The 21334-nt window shown below is 40.6% G+C and overlaps 1 protein-coding gene across 13 annotated transcripts in view; it reads right to left on the bottom strand.

Moving 5' to 3' along the window:
* The window catches only part of dmd (dystrophin), a 1591310-nt gene that overhangs the window by 800374 nt on the left and 769602 nt on the right, over positions 1–21334 (bottom strand). For all 13 annotated transcript variants that reach the window (XM_067992781.1, XM_067992785.1, XM_067992782.1 and 10 more), the window contains 3 exons: positions 8629–8757; positions 4687–4860; positions 3355–3510 (listed from right to left, as the gene is read on the bottom strand). In XM_067992781.1, coding sequence (XP_067848882.1) covers positions 3355–3510; positions 4687–4860; positions 8629–8757 — 459 coding nt within the window. The remainder of the gene's footprint in view (positions 1–3354; positions 3511–4686; positions 4861–8628; positions 8758–21334) is intronic.

Raw genomic sequence — 21334 nt, 5'->3', positions numbered from 1 at the left:
GCTCGACACCATCCAAGATAAAGCAGCCCGCTTGATTGGCACCCCATCCACCACACTAAACATTCACTCCCTTCACCACCGGCGCACTGTGGCTGCAGTGTGTACCATCCACAGGATGCACTGCAACAACTCGCCAAGGCTTCTTCGACAGCACCTCCCAAACCCGCGACCTCTACCACCTAGAAGGACAAGAGCAGCAGACGCATGGGAACAACACCACCTGCACATTCCTCTCCAAGTCACACACCATCCCGACTTGGAAATATATCGCCATTCCTTCATCGTCGCTGGGTCAAAACCCTGGAACTCCCTACCTAACAGCACTGTGGGAGAACCTTCACCACACGGACTGCAACGGTTCAAGAAGGCAGCTCACCACCACCTTCTTAAGGGCAATAAATGCTGGCCTTGCCAGCGACGCCCACATCCCATGAATGAATAAAAAAGAATACAGTCCTTTCACAATTGGGATTTGTTTATAAATCGTTATGTGTCTACATCAGTGTCAACAACAGATGAGGGTATTTCTCCCACAGAAACAAGAAACACAAGGGTACAGGATGGAGGGTAACTGAACCTTCATGGAGTTTTGGAGGGAATTGCCAGGATATGGTGAAAACTTTGCCAATGTGCATTGAAGCCATCAAAGTTGGTACGTGTTATCACAATTTTTAATCCTATATCCTCCTGGAGAAAAGTAATTGCCTTTTATGGCAACAGCTGCGTTCTGGTAGGCCAATAATAAGAGCAACTTATCCTTCATGAATAGCGGAGCTGCTTTGGCAGACAAACTAGGTCCTATGAAGGCAGATTTAAAGCAGCACGGAATCTCCTACTTGACAGTGTATCTGCACTGCTTGATGCTTATTTGAAGGTTCTGTTTTGGATGGATAAAGTAATCATTGCTGCTTCACCATCTCCATATTCTGCAACAAACCCTATATGGCAGTCACATAGGCAATAATACAGCAAACAGGACTGAAATGAAAACTAGTTTCCAGCTGTTTTATCTGACTAATGTCTGCAACTGTGAACCTAACATTAGCCTAATGATCCCCATGCTGGGCTGAACGTCGTTTTTATTTGTGATTAACTGAGCCTATTAATGGCTTAATGATCTAATTACTCTGCATTTTATTTCTCAGCTAATCCAGGGTGCACTTGGGCTCCCGAAGGATGCATTTTATTTATTAAAATAATCCACTCTGATTAAGCATCACTTAGTTCACACTGGAGTAGGCCATTCCCTTCACAGGGATTGGTTGGACACTTGGACAGAAGTCATTTTATTCGTTCAAGATAGTTTGTCCACTGCACTCTATGGGGGAAATTTTACAGTGCTATCTCACCGGTGGTAGAAGCAGATCTTCCATTAAATTACAAGGACACTTACTATAGTAATAGTAACCCACTCCTGGAACAGGTGCAAAGTCTACTCCTGTGATTTTCTGATGCCTCGGTGCTTGTCCTGCCCATGCACAGGCACTGCATCCAAGCATAAAATTTCCCCTTAAAAGAATAAAGTCTTTTTTGATATGACAGTAGTTGCTTCTCCCGCTTGTCTTTTCCCAACCTGGATAATTTGCGCAGACTGTACATTTACTTGCAGCAAATATGACTGGACCAGTGCAACAGTTTTCCATTTCCCACTTGAGCCACCCCAGCCAATTTAGTGCCAATTTGACTAGTTTTATGCTATGGATTCATACCCACCAGAAACCAGTTTGAGAGCTTCAAGCATGTCAGAGCAGCAGATTGCTTTGAGGCCACTGGAGTTTCTCGTTCCTTACTCGAGGAGGTGAAATCTTAAAGCCTAATGTTTTGGGTCCGAATGTTATGAGGTTGGCCAGGTTGGAGAGAACGATGCATTTTCTCTGACTTGACCAAGAAGAATTTCTCAAAGTACAACTCACCTTCTTGGCGTATTGACAAAGGTATTTCCTCTTGTAATGGTCAAGAGAACGTATAACTTTAGTCTGGGTTTGATCCTTCTTAGAATTGGAGGAGGTGACTTAGTTGGAATTATCTCATAAGTATATATCTTACATTTGGATCAATGAAAGCCATTTGTTGAGGTGATCTGTTGTATTTCTTATTGATTCTGAATCCTTAATTTTGAATGGTTGTCAGGGAATGGGTGCTTCAGTGGGCTTTCACCTCTGGGATCTGGGTTTGAATCCAGCCTAACATGAGATGAAAGTTTTTTCGGTCTGCTGGCTGTAAGGATCCCAAAGTAAAAAGTTTGTGCAGTGTCAATCTAGCTGCTGGTAAGCATGGGTCCATAGCATAAACTATTCCTAAATGTCACCAAATTGGCTGGGATGGCTCAAGTGAGAAATGGAAGAATGTCACAATGGTCCAGTAGAAAATGCTCTGCTGAGACATCATTTTGTCTCATGTAGGTAATTTCTATATCCGAGCTAAATATGCTTCATGCGGACGTTGGATGTCTGAAATGTTCCAGGCCTTAGCACTAACATCAGTCACCTTGATGGTCACAAGAACAAATCGTAAATGGCTCAATTCTTTATATACTATACGTCAATTTAATTCCTCACGTTGTTTAAACATGTGACACTGGATATATTCTATGTACGTTTCCTGGCAAATGAGTCGTTCTGTGAAGCGTTAACTTCTGGAATTTATGTAGCTTAGTTGTTATGGTACGGGATTAGTAACCCAGAAGCTAAGAATTCAAATCTCATCATGGAAAGTTATGAAACTGAATTCAATAAATTTGGTAATTTGTGGGCTCGCACCTGAAGAAAATAACCATGAAAGCTGCTGGATTGTCATAAAAACCCAACCACTTCACCATTTGACCTTCAAGGAAGGGAAGCTGCCACCCACACTCAGGCTGGCCTACATGTGACTCCAGTCCCACATTACATGGTTGACTCTCAATGCCTATAGTAAGTCACCAGGATGTAAAAACAACTGCTTTGGAAGAAAGCACACCACTACCTTCTCAGGGCTACCAGTGATGGACAATAAATGTGGCTGTTGCAATGTCACCCAAATTTCAAGAACAAATATATTTTTTAAATTGTGTAAATAAATAGTTCCCAGAAAAAAGTGGAAAAGTGCTCCATTCCCTGCCCTGACACCCTTATCTTAAAAACAAAATATCAATAAAAAGAAAACAGTAGAATGTGTGAAAATCTGCAGAAGTAGAAACAAGTTCACACATTCTTTTCTAGTGACCTTGGAATAATGTACAGAATTATAATCTTGTTACATTTTTGACATTGGTGCAGCAGTGCCCCTGCAGTTCCCAGGTTACGGAATGTTCTCTTGCATTCACATCCTCAATAGCAGAACAGAACTCAGACAATAACATACGAAATTGCTGACCTGAGCTCCGAGGTCATTGTATTGTAGTTTCAGGGCCGTAAGCCTCTCATCCAGTTCTTTGGGATTCTCTGTTTGCTGTTTCTGGACAATCTGACGTCCAGTTTTAATCACCGTTTCCACATCAGACTTCACCTCACTCAAGCCCTTATATAATTTCTAAAGATTGAAAAGAAAAATATCGACAGGATTCATCTGCACACTCTCAATAAAACATTCTATTACATAAATTCAAGTAAATTCCAGCATGCTACAGCTCTCAGCATGGATTGCAAAAACAAATGTTTTTCCTTTGTGGCTCAGTCTGAATCTTGGGGTGTGGGAGATTCATGAAAATTTATTTTCTGCTCGAGTATCAACTATTATTTGACTCCAAGTTTTGGAAGCCTGTTTAAATAGTGAGGGTGAAATTATATATAAGCACTTTGCTTATTATGTGTTTGAATCCCAAAATTGTCCTTCATTCAGTCCTGCTGGAGGGCTGAGTTCTTGCACAGGTATAATAGAAGTGTGAAAGGCTAAAAGTGGGCAGTTCACTCTGGAGTGGGGCTCTGTTGGATTCCCTCCAGCATTAACTCTACAGTGAGTCCAAAGGCTGCTTAACTGTCATTGTCAGCCAACAAATTTCACGTCAACATAATCTCTGACATAATTTATTCTAGCATTTGCTTCAATAAATTTGATGATGAAATGTCAGAGGTCGACTCACTCACTATTCAACTGTCAAAATTCTCGGATTGAGTTGGCAGGTAAGTTGATTATAAAAATTAGACTGCATCTGACCCAGGCAAATTGTTCATTTTGTTAAGGGTTCAAATACCAGGGGACCCCAGTTAGGCGTAGGAAGGGAAGTCATTCAGGTTTGTTTTACAAAAAAGGATAGTCCTGTCGAATAAATTATTCGAGAAAGCCAGAAAAGCAAACGGTATAAATGGGTTTAAGAGACGATTGGGTACATTTCTGAAGAAAGGATTAAATATGATAAGTAGGCAGGTTGGTGAGATTCAGATATATCAAAGCGGGACAGGTTTGGCAAACCGAATAGCCTTATCCTATTGCTAAAGATTCTTCCATTACTTGTTAAACTAGCTGTTGGTCAACACATTTTGTTTGTGGCAGTCATTTGTCAATATTCAGGATCCTCCACCAAAAAAAAAATCAGGAATCTCAGCATTTGTCAATGAATGTTTAACCAACTCAAAACCAATTAACTTAATATTGGCTGTGCGTAAATTGACTATTTATTGGTCAGCAGATTCAAATCTATTGGTGAAGAAACTGTCACTGACATCCAATGAACTCCAATGTGCAAATAAATAAAGCTGTCACACCTACCATACAATGGTCAAGCTGGGACTGTACAAACTCAGGCTCAACACTGCTCATCTCCAATATGTGCAGGTCTGCTTTCACCTCATCCAAGAGCCTTTTACACTCCAACAGGTGCTGCTCAAAGTTTGCTGGTTTCTGGAATAAGCGGAACTTGGTGGAAACTTCCTGCAGTTTCTTCTATGAAACAAGACAGGGACAGGTTCAGAGGAAATGCACACACAAAAAATAATAAACATTAGTTGTGGAACTTTCCCATTGAGACCTCATAGTAGAACAGTTCCACTCCATCTATTTATGCCAGTTCCTCTACTGTATAAAATGGCAAATGTTAATATTTCTACCTGAGCGTATGTGCATTATAACACTCACATCACACATCTACTTTTTAGCAAGATAACAGAAAGTTTGCGTGTCACTTACAAATAATATTAATAAGAGGCAGAAAGGAAGAGGGAAAGAAAAGGAGAGAAAGAGAGAAAAAGACCAACAGAAAGAAAAAAGATACAGAAGGGAGTACAGAGTTAAATAATACCATAGGTTAGTGTGTGCCTGAGGTACAGACTAGTTATTTGTATAGGTCCGTGTTTGTCTGCATAGCAGGACTGTTAGTAAACCTTTTATGTAAAGACAATCCATAATGGTTAGTTGCACGTTTGCTGCAGTGCCTCAGTTGCTATTCCTTATAACGTATGTTGTTGACACTTTTGGTGTTTGCCACAAACTAATGAAGTATCACATAAAGTATCAAAGGCACCAGCACTGGTTGATGTACAGCATTACACAGCAATTATAACAGAAAGCTAATTTTTCCTTCATCATAAGAGCATGGCATGGATAGAAAAAATTAGGCCTCTGCCATGATTCATATTTTTAATGAACAATATTTGCCTCCATTTTTCAGGCACTTTCCAACATATCATGCGAATCTTAAACAACCAAATGAAAGATTGGTTAAAAATAAAAAAACAAAATAATTTATTCAAATTTCGATTCAAATTTTAAAATATTTTTGCTTCTCCAGATGAAACTGTAGCAAGGGCCTGAGCAAATCTAAGAAAAGTTGTTATTTCTTTTATGTAAATTAGAAACACACTGACAGATCTCCTCAGGGAGAGATAATATTGGAGAGGGACAGCAGGCAGCCAAGTCCAGTGGTCAGCGCATTTCAGAAAAAACCTCATCTGCAGCAAGGTAATGTGGAGACGTGCAGGGCTGTCTCTCCAGATTAAATGGAATAGAATTCTGTAACTGATTCTAAATTGTACTTTTGCTCGACTCCCTGCAGCATAGCCAGTCTTAAGATTTATTCACTTTCAAAGTGTACACCAAAGTTTGAAAAAAAATAGTCCTACATAAATATCCCTTTACAGTTCATCTTGGTACCTTTAATAAGAATATAAATATTTATCTTAAAAATATATTTTATCAGCAGTAGGGCCCAAGGTACAACCATTTAATAAGAATATAAATATTTACCATAACAACTACATATTATCAGCAGTAAGTACAGCCATTTAACGTGCCGAGGTCATGGTGATGACAGCTGGTATAGGGAAGTGAATACTAAATTTTCCTGTCTAACTTCTTATTATCGTGCTGGCAATCAGCTATGGAAGCACTAATGAAGCAGTAGAGATAGCAAATTGTCAGTGCAATTTTACTGTACGGAAATAAAGCCATGAAATTGCCTCCAATTGCTCTGTAAGAACAAAAACGCTGAGCAAAATACACAGATAGCATCACAGACTATGCAACAGAGCAATAAAACAACATACAATCAGGACAGGACAAATTATGATTCTATACAGTCTGATCCTTTTGACCCTGAAATCACACCATGAATACTAGCATACACATAGTTAATGCATTTGTTTACGACCCCTAGTCTGCTGTCTTAAGAGGTTGTTAACCCATTTAAAATAAACATGTTAATACCTCAGTTAAAATATCAAAGGGTCTCCAAAAATTAATATTCACAAAGCATGAATTCAAGGCCCTTAACTTTTCCATTGCATCAAATGAGTGCAAATAAAATAGGACGATTTTCCTGTACTCGCAGGTGATCCAATCGACCCAGCAGCAAGAAAAGGAATGTCTGCCCTTGTGTATTTATGATATGAAGTTACTTGAGGTTGTTTTATTGCATCTCAAGTGCAGTCCAGCACCAGAGCTGTTAATTTTGAGCTTCTGATATAAATTCTTGTACCTTGCAGTGTTTTCAGAAGCATTAATTTGACTTTACGTTCCAATTAAAAACCTCGATCAGATTCCTGCATCTGGGATGTGACAAATGGCTGGCAGCTCAACAAAATCTCTGCTCTTGTATTATATTTCTCCACTGCTCAGGCTGACAGTTATGATAGTCCTATTACTAAAATATTACTGACCAATTTCAAATTCAACTCATAAGACATCTTATACTGATTTAGGAGTTATTTAAAATAGTATTGCATTTTAACATTGATATTGAAAATGGTACGTTTTCCCAAATAAACAAGTGCCCAATATATGAAAATCATTAGCTCTCTGCTTAAGGTATCAACCAAAAGTCTTCTGTGGCCAATTTGTTTTAAATTATTAGCATACCAAATTAACCACACATCGTATTCCAAATGACAGGCATTGGAAGACAAGTGATGAATACTAAAAACTAGCTCTGCATCTTTCCATTTCATGTCTGCCACTGAGATGTCCTGGACATTACTCATCTGTAAACCATGAAGCCACGAGAGAACTGAACTAGAGCAACAGGTTATGAACTTACATCAGGCTATGAATGATTTTCGATTTGAAGTGACAGGATGATGATGATCATAAAAAGCTCAAGACTTCATATTTTCCCACCATGTAATCATAGTGCGTGTCAAGGAAGGCGAAGTATTTTTGATAAAAAAAACCCTAGCAATCCTTCAGAAATTATTTTTCCATGCTTGTAGATCATCATGCTTGTATTCTTTAGCATTAATATATGGTAAAAACAACAACAACTTGCATTTATATAGTGCCTTTAACGTAGTAAAAATGTCCCAAGCACTTCACAGGAGCGTTATCAGACAAATTTGACAACGAGCCACATAAATAGATATTAGGACAGGTGAAGCATGGACAAAGAGGTAGGCTTTAAGGAGCGACTTAAAGGAGGAGAGAGAGGTAGAGTGGCAGAAAAGTTTAGGGAGGGAATTCCAGAGATTAGGGCTTGGGCAGCTGAATGTACGGCCGCCAATGGTGGAGCGATGAAAATCGGGGATGCACAAGAGGCCAGAATTGGAGGACCGTAGAGATCTCGGTGGGTTGTAGGGCTGGAGGAGTTTACAGAGATAGGGAGGGGTGAGGCCATGGAGGGATTTGAACACAAGGATGAGAATTTTAAAATCAAGGCATTGCCAGACCAGGAGCCAATGGAGGTCAGCAAGCACAGGTGTGATGGGTGAACGGGACTTGGTGTGAGTTAGGATACAGGCAGCAGAGTTTGGATGAGCCCAAGTTTACGGAGGGTGGAAGGTGGGAGGCCAGCCAGGAGAGCAATGGAATAGTCCAGTCTAGAGGTAACTAATAAATAAAGTATGACCTAAAACAGATCAAAAATAATGGATTATACAGTGGCGTGGATAATTCTAGAATATGGTGCTGAAGTTGAATGTTTGAAAATTAGCAACAGCTGAGACAATGATGCATTATGGGATCTTTGAGGGCTTTCGGTACCACTACTTGACCCAAATTAAAATAATGTAGAGATGTCCTAGTCAGCCTTGAGTATCCCTACAAGGCTGATGGGACCACTGAACAAAATTTGCGAGTTGGTATTCTCAATGTGTTATGTACAAGTGTTAGGAAGTTTTCATTGTACTGTTTGTTAAAGCTCATGTTGGTTTTATTTTGGAGTACTTGCACCAGTGTTGATAAACTTTACACCAATACTCAGTGTTCAGATTAGTTGAAAATCACCTGTGCTATGTCAATTTGAGAAAGAACTCTCCCAGCAGATTTGCTCTGACCAACAGCATCAGGGCCCTGGATCCTTCTCTTCATTTCTTCCAAACTGATCTCGTGACTGGTCAATTCAGACTGGATCTTCTGTTTAAAAATAAATTACATGAGGATAAGTGGCATATTATTTCAATATTTAAACTCTATCCCATTGATAAAATGTTAATTATGTTTCTTTATTTTGTGGTACTATGAAGCACTTTCAGAAGCGGTTATAAGCAGGCAGCCTGGTCGCTTGGGATGGTGCTCTTGAGTTAACCACAAGGAATTGTCTGAAAGCATCTGTGGTCACTCATTAACTGTTATTCTTTCCTTGTATGTAAGGAAACACCTACTTATCCTTCTTTCCCCACTACATTACACACCACAAAGGAGATCCTAGGCACAAACCCACATCCGACCACCTCATGGTGCAGTATGTAGGACCGTCAATGTGCTGCACCACTAGAACCAACTCAATTCTACACAATACTACTCAACCACAAAGCTATAAGAGTAAGTGCCTTTTAGCATTGGACCCAAATTACAAAATATTTAATTATGTCGCACACAGTTTTAAAAGCAAATGAAAAAGGAAAGAAACCAATTAAAGGAGGAAAGAGAAGAAAACGGGAAGAGATATAGAGTGTGTCTGTAGAGAGGCTGGGTATTCTGTGGTGAGTGACTCACCTCCTGACTCCCCAAAGCCTTTCCACCATCGACAAGGCACAAGTCAGGAGTGTGATTGAATACTCTCCATTTGCTTGGATGAGTGCAGCTCCAACAACACTCAAGAAGCTCGACGCCATCCAGGACAAAGCAGCCCACTTGATTGGCACCCCGTCCCCCTAAACATTCACTCCCTTCACCACCGGCGCACAGTGGCTGCAGTGTGTACCATCCACAGGATGCACTGCAGCAACTCGACAAGGCTTCTTCGACAGCACCTCTCAAACCCGCGACCTCTACCACCTAGAAGGACAAGAGCAGCAGGCACATGGGAACAACACCACCTGCACGTTCCCCTCCAAGTCACACACCATCCCGACTTGGAAATATATCACCGTTCCTTCATCGTCGCTGGGTCAAAATCCTGGAACTCCCTTCCTAACAGCACTGTGGGAGAACCGTCACCACACGGTCTGCAGTGGTTCAATAAGGCGGCTCAGTCACCACCACCTTCTCAAGGGCAATTAGGGATGGGCAATAAATGCCGGCCTCACCAGCGACGCCCACATCCCATGAACCCGAATAAAAAAAGTGACTGTACAGTGTGGTCAAAAGACATGAAAAAAAATGAGAAGATTGCAGACTTTTCAGGATTTACTATCCATCATAGGGTTAATTACTGGTTCTGTTTACACATAGATTAGATATAACAAGAGGCATAGATGTTGTCATTTACCTGAGAAACTCCAGCAGCAGCATCACTGCTTCAAGAATCTCCAAGAAACATCTAAACAGGTGATTTTCAATGGTGCATCTAGAAGCAGTGATGACCCCCCCAGCACTAATAGCCTTAAAAAGCAGAAAACTGCCATTTTATCTGGCTTATGTTTCAATCACTGGAGAAGATAAAAAGATCAGGAAAAAGGGAGCAACATTAAAACAACAGCGATGTTGAATCCAACCCACAATACAAATGAGGAGGCTTCCATCGCACTGAGCGCCTCTGGCTATTTTATAGACTTCCTTCTTGAAATTGTGCTGCAACATAAATATGTCCAAAGTTCAAGGTTAGTTGCATCTTGTTGAAAGAAAGAATGAACTTGTGTTTATATAGCGCCTTGCATGATCTCAGGACGTCCCAAAGTGCTTTACAACCAATCAAGTACTTTTGAAATGTAATCACTGTTGTAATGTAGGAAACGCGGCAGCCAATTTGCGCACAGCAATGAGACACATGACCAGATAATCTCTTTTAGTGATGTTGGTTGAGGGATAAATATTGACCAGAATACAGAATAGAACTCCCCTGCTCTTCTTCGAAATAGTGTCATGGGATCTTTTAAGCCCTCCTGAGAGCGCAGACAGGGCCTTATGGAAAATGCAGAATCATGCAACTTGATCAAATCAAAAAATACACAACTTGCACTTACATAGAACATTTAACACGGAAAAATGTCCCAAGGTGCTTCACGGAAGCTTAACAGACAAAAATGAACACTGAGTCAAAGACGACAATATTAGGAGGAGTGACTAAAAGCTTGGTCAAAGAGATGGGCTTTAACGAGGGTGGAGCATGGGAGGCTGGCTAGGAGAGCACTGAAACAGTCGAGTTGACAAAGGCATGGATGAGGGTTTTAACAGCGGGTGGGCTGAGGCAGGGGAAGTGATGGGCACTGTTATAGAGGTGGAATTCAGCAGTCTTTGTGATAGAGAGGATATGCAATTGAAAACTCAGCTGGGGGACAAGTAAGACATCAAAATTGCTTATAGAAATAAACAAAGAATTCTCAAAACCCCAAATTATTTTCTAACATTAAGTAAAGAACAGCTGATCCTACTCCAACAAGACTGCATCTTTTAGTATCTGCTGATGCATATGGTGTCACTTGCTGATGGTTCAATATTATCGGTGTTTTACAGAAAAATCAACTCTTCAATAAGTTTTAATCTTCCTCACGTGGACATGCAAAAGTTTCACCCTATGCCATAAATGGTATATATCTCTCATGATATCAAACAAGTTAATTGTGTTCTACTGTACATTTGATATAAACGTAGAAACATAGAAAATAGGAGCAAGAGTAGGCCATTCGGCCCTTCGGGCCTGCTCCGCGATTCAAAATGATCATGGCTGATCGTCTAACTCAGTACCCCGTTCCTGCTTTTTCCTCATATCCCTTGATCCCTTTAGCATTAAGAAATATATCTATCTCCTTCTTGAATACATCTAATGACTTGGCCTCCACTGCCTTCTGTGGTAGAGAATTCCACAGGTTCACCACCCTCTGAGTGAAGAAATTTCTCCTCATCTCGGTTCTAAATGGCATACCCCGTATCCTGAGACTGTGACCCCTCGTTCTGGACTCCCCAGCCATCGGGAACATCCTCCCTGCATCTAGTCTGTCTAGTCCTGTTAGAATTTTATATGTTTCGATGAGATCACCTCTCATTCTTCTAAACTCTAGTGAATATAGGCCTAGACAACCCAATCTCTCCTCATACGTCAGTCCTGCCATCCCAGGAATCAGTCTGGTAAACCTTCGTTGCACTCCCTCCATGGCAAGGACTTCCTTCCTCAGATAAGGAGACCAAAACTGCACACAATACTCCAGATGTGGTCTCACCAAGGCCCTGTATAACTGCAGGAAGACATCCCTGCTCTTGTACTCAAATCCTCTAGCAATTAAGGCCGACATACCATTCACCTTCCTAACTGCTTGCTGCACCTGAATGCTCGCTTTCAGCGACTGGTGTACACCCAGGTCTCGTTGCACCTCCTCTTTTCTCAATCTATCACCATTAGATAATAATCTGCCTTTCTGTTTTTACAACCAAAGTGGATAACCTCACATTTATCCACGTTATACTGCATCTGCCATGTTCTTGCCCACTCACCCAACTTGTCTGAATCACATTGGAGCCTCTTTGCATCCTCCTCACAGCTCACATTCCACCCCAGCTTTGTGTCGTCTGCAAACTTGGAAATGTTACATTTAGTTCCCTCATCCAAATCATTGATATATATTGTGAATAGCTGGGGCCCAAGCACTGATCCCTGCAGTACCCCACTAGTCACTGCCTGCCACCCGGAAAAAGACCCATTTATTCCTACTCTCTGTTTCCTGTCTGTTAACCAATTCTCAATCCATGCCAGTATATTCCCCCAATCCCATGTGCTTTAATTTTGCACACTAACCTCTTGTGTGGGACCTTATCAAAAGCCTTCTGAAAATCCAAATACACCACATCCACTGGTTCTCCCCTATCTATTCTACCAGTTACATCCTCATAAAACTCCGGTAGATTTGTTAAGCATGATTTCCCTTTCATAAACCCATGCTGACTTTGTCCAATCCCGTTAATGTCCTCCAAGTGTTCTGTTATCACACCTTTTATAATAGACTCCAGCATTTTCCCCACTACTGATGTTAACATATAGTTAAAAGGGGTCTGAAATAAATGAACCTGAAGCTCCATTCCAGCAACTATGCAGTCAGGTAATATTTGCAGACAAAACCTAGAAACTGTGAAATCCGTTCGAGGAAAAAAGATTACTGCTATAACTGTACCACTGCTAGCTGTGATATGCAGGAACATGGCATATATTCATATACGGCCTGACCCACAACATGGGGTGTGTTGTGACTTTGCGATATATATATATATATATCGCACAACATTTTAAAAGAATGAGATGCCAACATTAAAAACATAAAATCACCTGGAACCTTCATAAATAATCTATGGTGAAAACTGGATTTTATTACCTATAGCAGTAACTTAAAATAAATTGACCTTTCCCCAACATGAAATCGGCAAGTCATTTGGATCAGCACCCTAAGCAATAATGCAATCCCATCATGCATTTGCAGAAACATTCTTATTTACAAAAATAATTAATTGCAAACAATTGCCAGAGAAAAGTGAACTCAGTTACTAGAAAATGCTAACAGTAAGTATTCCAATGATTGCTTCGGTTAAATATTGTAAACAATTTTACAACACCAAGTTATAGTCCAACAAATTTATTTTAAATTCCACAAGCTTTCGGAGGCTTCCTCCTTCCTCAGGTGAACGGTGTGGAAATGAAATTTTCGAATCCTTCGCATTTGAAAATCACAGAACAATGCCTGGTGATTACTGCCCGTTGCCAAGGCAATCACAGTGAGCAGACAGTAAGGTGTCACCTAAAAGGCCACCGAATATACAAACCCCCCCAAAAAAAGAGAGAGAGAGAGAGAAGGAAGACAGTCAATGACCCGTTCTATTAGAAACAGATAACATTTGTTCGCTGGTGGGGTTACGTGTAGTGTGACATGAACCCAAGATCCCGGTTGAATAGGCAATAGGCACTGTTTAGAAACTCCTTTAAGAGACATAACTGTTTAGATTTTACCAACACTAGTGTCATAATGCAGCAGTCTATTTTTCAACAATTACGATTCTCAATCATAAAAATGCATTGTGTCATTAAACGATATTGCACTTTTACGATGAAATGTATGTTGGAAGTGCTCTAACTTGCTTTTATCTCTTATAGATTGCTTACTTTACACAGTATTTAAATTACATTCACTAACTTATTCATACATTTGGAAAGCAATATGAAAGTTAGTTACATACTGCTATCATGATAAATCGCATCAATAAATCGTTTCTCACTGAATAGACATTAATAGATCTCTATTTATTCCTCTGGAAAGCACGTGCAATCCGCATTAGGGCAAATGGACCTCCGAGTGTTTCACGTGCTTCCTAACCATTTAATAGCATTCTGTTACTGGTCGTATTTCATAGCTTACAGTAGGAATACGGGAAAAAAAAGCCCAGTATGTCTGAATAACAGCATTAGTGGATGAAACAACAACGTACTTTAGTCCCAACAATGTGACATTTTTGTAATTCCCACTGTTGTATTTGAACGATATTGCCATTTCAGTGCATAATAGCCGACTGTTCACAATGAGGGACTTGAACCCTAGAACTACCTCTTCTTGACCTAATGCTCACTGACATAATTCTCTCTCCTCAGATTCTGTTCCTCTACCCCTAAGAAATGCCATCATCACCTGCCTCTTTAAAATTACTCACCCTTGATCCCTCTCTCCTCTCCAACAACCATAGTATTTCCAATCTCTCTTTACTCTCTAAGTTCTTGAAGCATGTCATCACCATCCAGGTCTGAGCCCACATCTCCCATCACAATCTGTTCCAATCCTTTTGATCCAGTTTCTTCCTTGTCCACAGCACCAAGACTGCCCTAGTCAATGTCACGAATGACTACCTTTGTGACTGCTTTCTCTCCTGGCCCTCTTAGACTTCTCTGCATAGCGATCTTCCCTCTGTGATTCACCTCCATGCCACTGCCCTCACTTGGTTCCAATCCTATCTGTCACAATGGCTTCTGAACTGGTTTCTCTTCCCCACTCTGCATGGTCACCGAGTACCTGAATATTTCAGCCTTGGCCCTCTCCTATTGCTTATTTACATGTTTCCCCTCAGTAACATCATCATAGGCATAATATCGGCTTCCAAGTGCATGTAGACATCCAGCTCTATCGCTCCGACACCACCTTCTACTTCAGGGTCACAACTGTGCTGTTCAACTGATGTGCCACAACTTTCTCCAGCTCAACACTGGCAAAAGCGAAGCTATTGTGTTTGGCTCCTATGAAAACTCAACACATACCCCACCTTCCCCCGATCCCAACCCCCTGCCCAGCTGCTCCCTCAGGCTGTACTCCACAGTTTGCAACTTCAGTGTTCTGTTTTTTCCTGAACTGATATAATCTCCAAACTATATATCCAATGAATCAACAGGAACACCTAAGTAACTTTGCCTGCCTTCAGCCTAATTTATTCCTACTGAAACCCAAATCTCCACTGTTGTCACCTACAGGCTCGACTTCACCATCATTCTTCTCAATGACCTCCCAAACTCCACCCTACATAAACTCCAACTTGTCCAAAACTCTACCACCGGATCCTATCCTGAACTAAATTCCACTCGCCTATTATCCCTGTCCTTGTCAACTCCACAGGGCCCTGATCCTCCAATGAATTCTAAATAGTCATCCTTGTTTCAAATCTCTTCTGCCTTTTGCAACTTCCTCCAGATTTACATGCCAGTGGATACCTTCTGCTAGTCCAAATGTGTTTTTTCTACATCCCTCTTCCCTTGATTTTGCCTTCAGTGGCGACATTTCAATTGTCTGAGCTCCACACTCTGGAACTATCTCCAAAAATCTCTCTTCCTCAAAACCTATCTCTTCGAACATGTCTTCAATGACTTCTCCTAACATTTCTCTCAATACTGCTCGATGTCCATTTTCAGCCCTTGAAGCACCATGGGACATTTTAAGACATTAAAGATGCTATATAAATGCAAGATGTTGTTGTAGAATTGCACAAGACTCCCAAAATCACTTCACTTGGGACCCTTGTAGACAATGTCCCATCAGGCTGGACTAGATTCAAACACATGTCCCAGAAGGCCAGTGTGCAACTCACTCATTCCCCTGATCCTGTCATAACTTCTGTAATAATTACATCTGTCATTATTTTCAGAGATGAGCTGACTTTTACTGTATGATATGGCCCCAGACATTCCCAGAAATTTAACATTTACTGGGAATTGTGGTGTATGGGTCACACCATCACGGAGGCCCTGAAAATCTGCAAAAGATGGGAGGGATGCAAGTTAAGAAGCACCATAAGCACTATTTTGCCGATTGGTTGTCATGTGTAAAAATTGCAGTTGTGAATTTTAACACTGCAACTTTCCTCATGACACACAAAAAGAACTGGGATTTTCCAAAGAACAGCATGAAACATTTCAAGTAAGCTGTATTTTGGTTGTTTACTGGAAAACATTGACAATTTTTTAAAATTTAATTATTCTTTGGTCACAACACATTATGTTCACAGTATATACATTGTACAAGGTATATTACGCATGGCACATTGCTGCAATGAGCAAGCTTTACAAAGTGCCTTGAGCTGTAGATGACCCTGGGGAATTTTTTGCGGGATGACAGTGGCACTTTGTGAATACGTAACAACTTTCGGAGACACAGCCCGAACAACAGTCCAGATTTCATACAATCCACATTCAGTGAGACTGTAAAGCCATTAGAACAGTGACATTAACTTAATAACATGCAAGTTAACAAACAGAGTTTGTGATTTCCTTCATAGATTGAAGAATAATGTTTGGGGACCCAATTGATTCTTGTGTTGTTAATTCATCAGATATTATAGATTTCAGCGCCAATGTATAATCAGCTCCCAGTGACTGTAATAATATAACTTCCAATTGGTTGTTTGTCTTTAATGGACTTCAAGTACTGATACAGAAAAGTAATTGAATGCAGAGACCAATTAACCTTTCTTTCGTTGTTAGTTTAATGAGTTAGATTTGATCCTGTATCAACAAACTACCTGCCAAAGTTTTCTCCAAATCAGTTTTAAAAATTCATTAGAGAGTCTCCCTTAGATGAAAAATGAAAAAATCCCAAGGATTCTATCAAAACAAAGTTGGATAAAGGTTATTGCTGTAGCACTGATTCCAAATGGTATGGGAATTTTAGCACAGGAGGAAGCCACTCAGTCCTTGCACACACTGAAATTAGGCCCCTCTCAATGGCTGATTTTACACAGTTCCCTTTTCTTCTTTTCTCCTCATATACTTTTATACTCTTCTTTTCTTCTTTAAGTAATTATCCAGTACCTTTTTGAATGATGTCACTGATTTAGCATTGGTTACCACTTGTAGCAAGGTATTTCACATTCAGATAACTCAAAATTTCTTCCAATCTCCACCTTTATGTATCTAGTGTTTACCTTGGGATCATGGTCTCCTGTTTTTGAGTTACCTACCGATGGAAACTATTTGGCCTAGAAATTTGTTCTCACTAGCCTGCCGTCATGAGAGAATGCAGACCTAGCCTTTCCTCGTAACTCAGGCCCCTCAAATCCTAGTATCACCCCATAATTCCATTTGCCTTCTTGACAATATTTTTTTAACCAGTGCACCCACTTTTTAAGTGTGAGCTTCAGTGGCAACGAATTACAATCGTCCCATATTGATCCCTCACCCACAGAATTTTATGCGTACATACGGCTCATCAAAGTGAGAAATGGGAAATGAACATTCATCCATTTTGGACTTCCAGTTTCCATCCCAGGAACTTGTAGGTCAAGTGTAGCACAGGTTAGATGCAAAATAAAGCTCTACTCAATCCTAAACCTCAGAAATTCAACAGACACTACACTTGTGAATATTATTCATTTCCAATACGACCAATCCAATGGATTCTCTCAATGAGATTGTCAACTGTCAATGAAAAAAATACTTCTTGAACAAAAGTGGTAACTGAAAGTTTTACATTGTACTTACTGAGCACAACAGCTCAGAGTATGGCTAGTTCACAAAAATGCTAAAACCACTGAATATTCAATTTTGTGTCTATTCTGAACCAAAGTAATGTAATTTGATTTGATTACGTTAGGAATAGCCGTTGTCACAAATGATATCCTCTGTGACTGTGATCATGGTGCACTATCTCTTCTCATCCATCTTGATCTCTCCTCAGCCTTTGACATGGTTGACCACACCATCCTCCTCCAATGCCTCTCCTCCACTGTTCAGCTCAGTGGGATTGCCCTCACTTGGTTTCACTCTTACCTTTCCCAACACAGACAGAGAATCTCCAGCAATGGTTTCTCTTCCTGCCCATGCATCGTTATTTCTGGGGTCCCCAAGGATCTATCCTTGGCCCCTCATCTTCATCATCTATACTGTCCCTTGGCAACATCATCGGAAAACATGACGTCAGATTCCACATGTACGCTGCCAACAACCATCTCTGCCTCTTCACCACTGCTCGCGGCCCCGCATTTGCCTTTGTGTTCTCAGACTACTTGTCTGACTCCAGTCCTAGATGAGCTGCAATTTCCTCCAGTTCAACATTGGGAAGACCAAAACCATCGTCTTTGGCTCCCGCCACAAATACTATACCTTCACCACCGTTCCCATCCCCCTCCCCGTCCACTATCTCAGATTATACCAGACTGTTTGCAACCTTGGCATCCTGTTTAACCCACAGCTGAGCTTCCAAATATTCTTTCTATCACACACCACCTAATTCCACCTCCGTAAAATTGTTCGACTTCACCCCTGCCTCAGCCCATCTGCTGCTGAAACCCTCATCCATGCCTTTGTCATCTCCGGACTCAACTATTCAAATTATCTCCTGCACCCTCAATAAACTTCAGCTCATCCGTATCCTATCCTGCACCAATCCCACTCATCCACCATCGCTGAGCTCCTGGTCCCTCAACATCTCAAATTTAAAATTCTCTTCTATTGTTTTAAATCCCTTCATGGCCTCACCCTCTCCCTATCTCTGTAACTTTCTACAACCCTACAAGAACTCTATGTTCCTCCAACTCTGATCTCTTGTGCATCTCCCATACCCTTTGTCCCCACCATTGGCAGCCATGCTTCAGCTGCATCGGCCCTACGTTATGGATTTCCCTCCTTAAAACTCTCTACCTCCCTCTCCTCCTTTAAGATTGTTGTTAAAACCCACCTCTTTGACTAAGCTTTTAGTCACCCCTCCTAACATCTCCTTCTTTGGCCCGGCATTGATTTTTGTCTGATTACACTTCTGTGAAGCGTCTTGATAAATTGAATGGGAATTGTCTGCCTCTGATTAGAGAACTAATAGAGCTTCGTACGTAGATCAGTAATGCACATGAATGTGAATGCAAGTTGTTGTTGTTTGTTAGGATCTTGCAAAATCATTGATGCACAAAACCCGCTGAGGAACGTGCATATTTCAGTTACAATAAAAGTCGAAAACTTTTGTTCGAGTTCGTGAAAATATAAGGGCTACTTATATGAAGATACCAGTACATCATATGAGCAATGTTGTCTAAGTCCAGAATTTGTCGAGTACATTTAAAGCTAGCAATGAAAAAACTTTGAATGAATGTGACCAATAAATTTTGAAATTTAGCAACTCAAGAGGTTTAATTTTCAATATTTTGGCAATTTGTTTCATTTATAGGTAAGCATTATATTTTTTTAATATATTTGTTCATGGGATGTGGGCGTCGCTGGCAAGGCCAGCATTTATTGCCCATCCCTAACTGCACTTGAGAAGGTGGTGGTGAGCCACCTTCTTGAACTGTTGCAGTCCGTGTGGTGAAGGTTCTCCCACAGTGCTGTTAGGTAGGGAGTTCCAGGATTTTGACCCAGCGACGATGAAGGAACGGCGATATATTTCCAAGTCGGGATGATGTGTGACTTGGAGGGGAATGTGCAGGTGGTGGTGTTCCCATGTGCCTGCTGCCCTTGTCCTTCTAGGTGGTAGAGGTCGTAGGTTTGGGAGGTGCTGTCGAAGAAGCCTTGGCGAGTTGCTACAGTGCATCCTGTGGATGGTACACACTGCAGCCACAGTGGTGAAGGGAGTGAATGTTTCGGGTGATGGATGGGGTGCCAATCAAGCAGGCTGCTTTGTCCTGGATGGTGTCGAGCTTCTATTTACAGTTCAGCTATCAGATTTCTTTTTTAAAAAATGAACTGTTTTAAAATGTGAACCATCAAATAAGCTCCCCTCTGCCGCCTATAGGTTTATAAGATGCAGTAATCAAATTGCAACAAAGGCAAATGACACCAGGGTCAACATGCTCAGAATCAGAATGTATTCCATTCATGTAAACAACTTCACAGTACCTTCATATAGCAGTAACAAGAAAAAAAATCACTAAGGACCATAGGGAATTCTGTTTTGTCACATTCAAGCACATTACTGATCTACGTACTAAGCTCTATTAGTTCTCTAATCAGAGGCAAAGACAATTCCCATTCAATTTACCATGGTGTATATGAGAAATGTTTCCAATATCAAGTGACACCCAATACAAATTTTCTACTTCAATGTAATCAAGAATTTTATATAATATACATATTGTGTATGGCAGTTTTGCAGTCCCAAGTGTAAAACCTGCACCTGTGATGTGTACTGGGATTCACATTAAAAATCTTTGAGTGAGCATGGCAATGTGCCACTTTTACATGATGACAGCAAATTAACAATACCACAATGTCCCCAGATATTATAACAGTAAATTAATAGTTAGCTTAAGCTAAGCAGTAATTAGACATTTCACACACAGTTGAACTGGTATGTCAAGGGAAGGGAAGCAAAGGGGGAAGGAGGACTCCCAAATTTATCTACAATAAACTGCAGTCATTTTTCAGAGTTAAAAAAACAACAAATGTCATTGGTACGTGTGCATGGATTTTAATTATTCAAATTCGTAATCCTGTTATCGACAGATCATTTATTACCTTAGTATACTTCTACACAATAGTGTAGAAGCCATTCTGATACCACTTTCCAAAATGGATAAGGAATGAGAAAAGGTGCAACTTATTTTCTGAATTTGTAAATTAATAACTTGTACATCTCTAATACGTTCCAGTCATGCAAGTCCCCATTCACAGATTAATGCTCAGTATACCAGCACTCAGAGGAAAGGGATCATTACTAGAAATATATACAGTTGATGCATTGCATGTGATAGTGTCCACGGAGTGGTGGGAAGAAGATTGGTGCCCACAATTTTGGAACTGGTAAGTTCCCAAGCTCAATGGAACATCTAAGGGAGGCTCAGAAAAGTGAGCTACCTCTCCACAGAAAGGTTGAGTGTGAATGGAAAAACAGATCAGTGAGTCATTCCGGGTTGTTTCTGCACATTTCTTAAGCTAGTAGCCAGGAGCAGGTCACATTCCATATCTGGGTAGGTAAAAATTATCTTGAAAAAGAGTTACAGAAAATGTTGCCACAATTTCTACAAGACTTTACAAAAACTTCACCACTAAAAGGCTCCAGTTTATCTATTGAAATTTCTAAATTAAGGCTTGGGCTGGCATGGGCATGTCAGTTACATAAGAACATAAGAAATAGGAGCAGGAGTAGGCCAATCGGCCCCTCGAGCCTGCTCC

This window comes from Heptranchias perlo, chromosome 11 (genome assembly GCF_035084215.1).
Source record: "Heptranchias perlo isolate sHepPer1 chromosome 11, sHepPer1.hap1, whole genome shotgun sequence".
Lineage (NCBI taxonomy): Eukaryota > Metazoa > Chordata > Chondrichthyes > Hexanchiformes > Hexanchidae > Heptranchias > Heptranchias perlo.
This window is presented reverse-complemented; position numbering and strand designations above follow the sequence as displayed.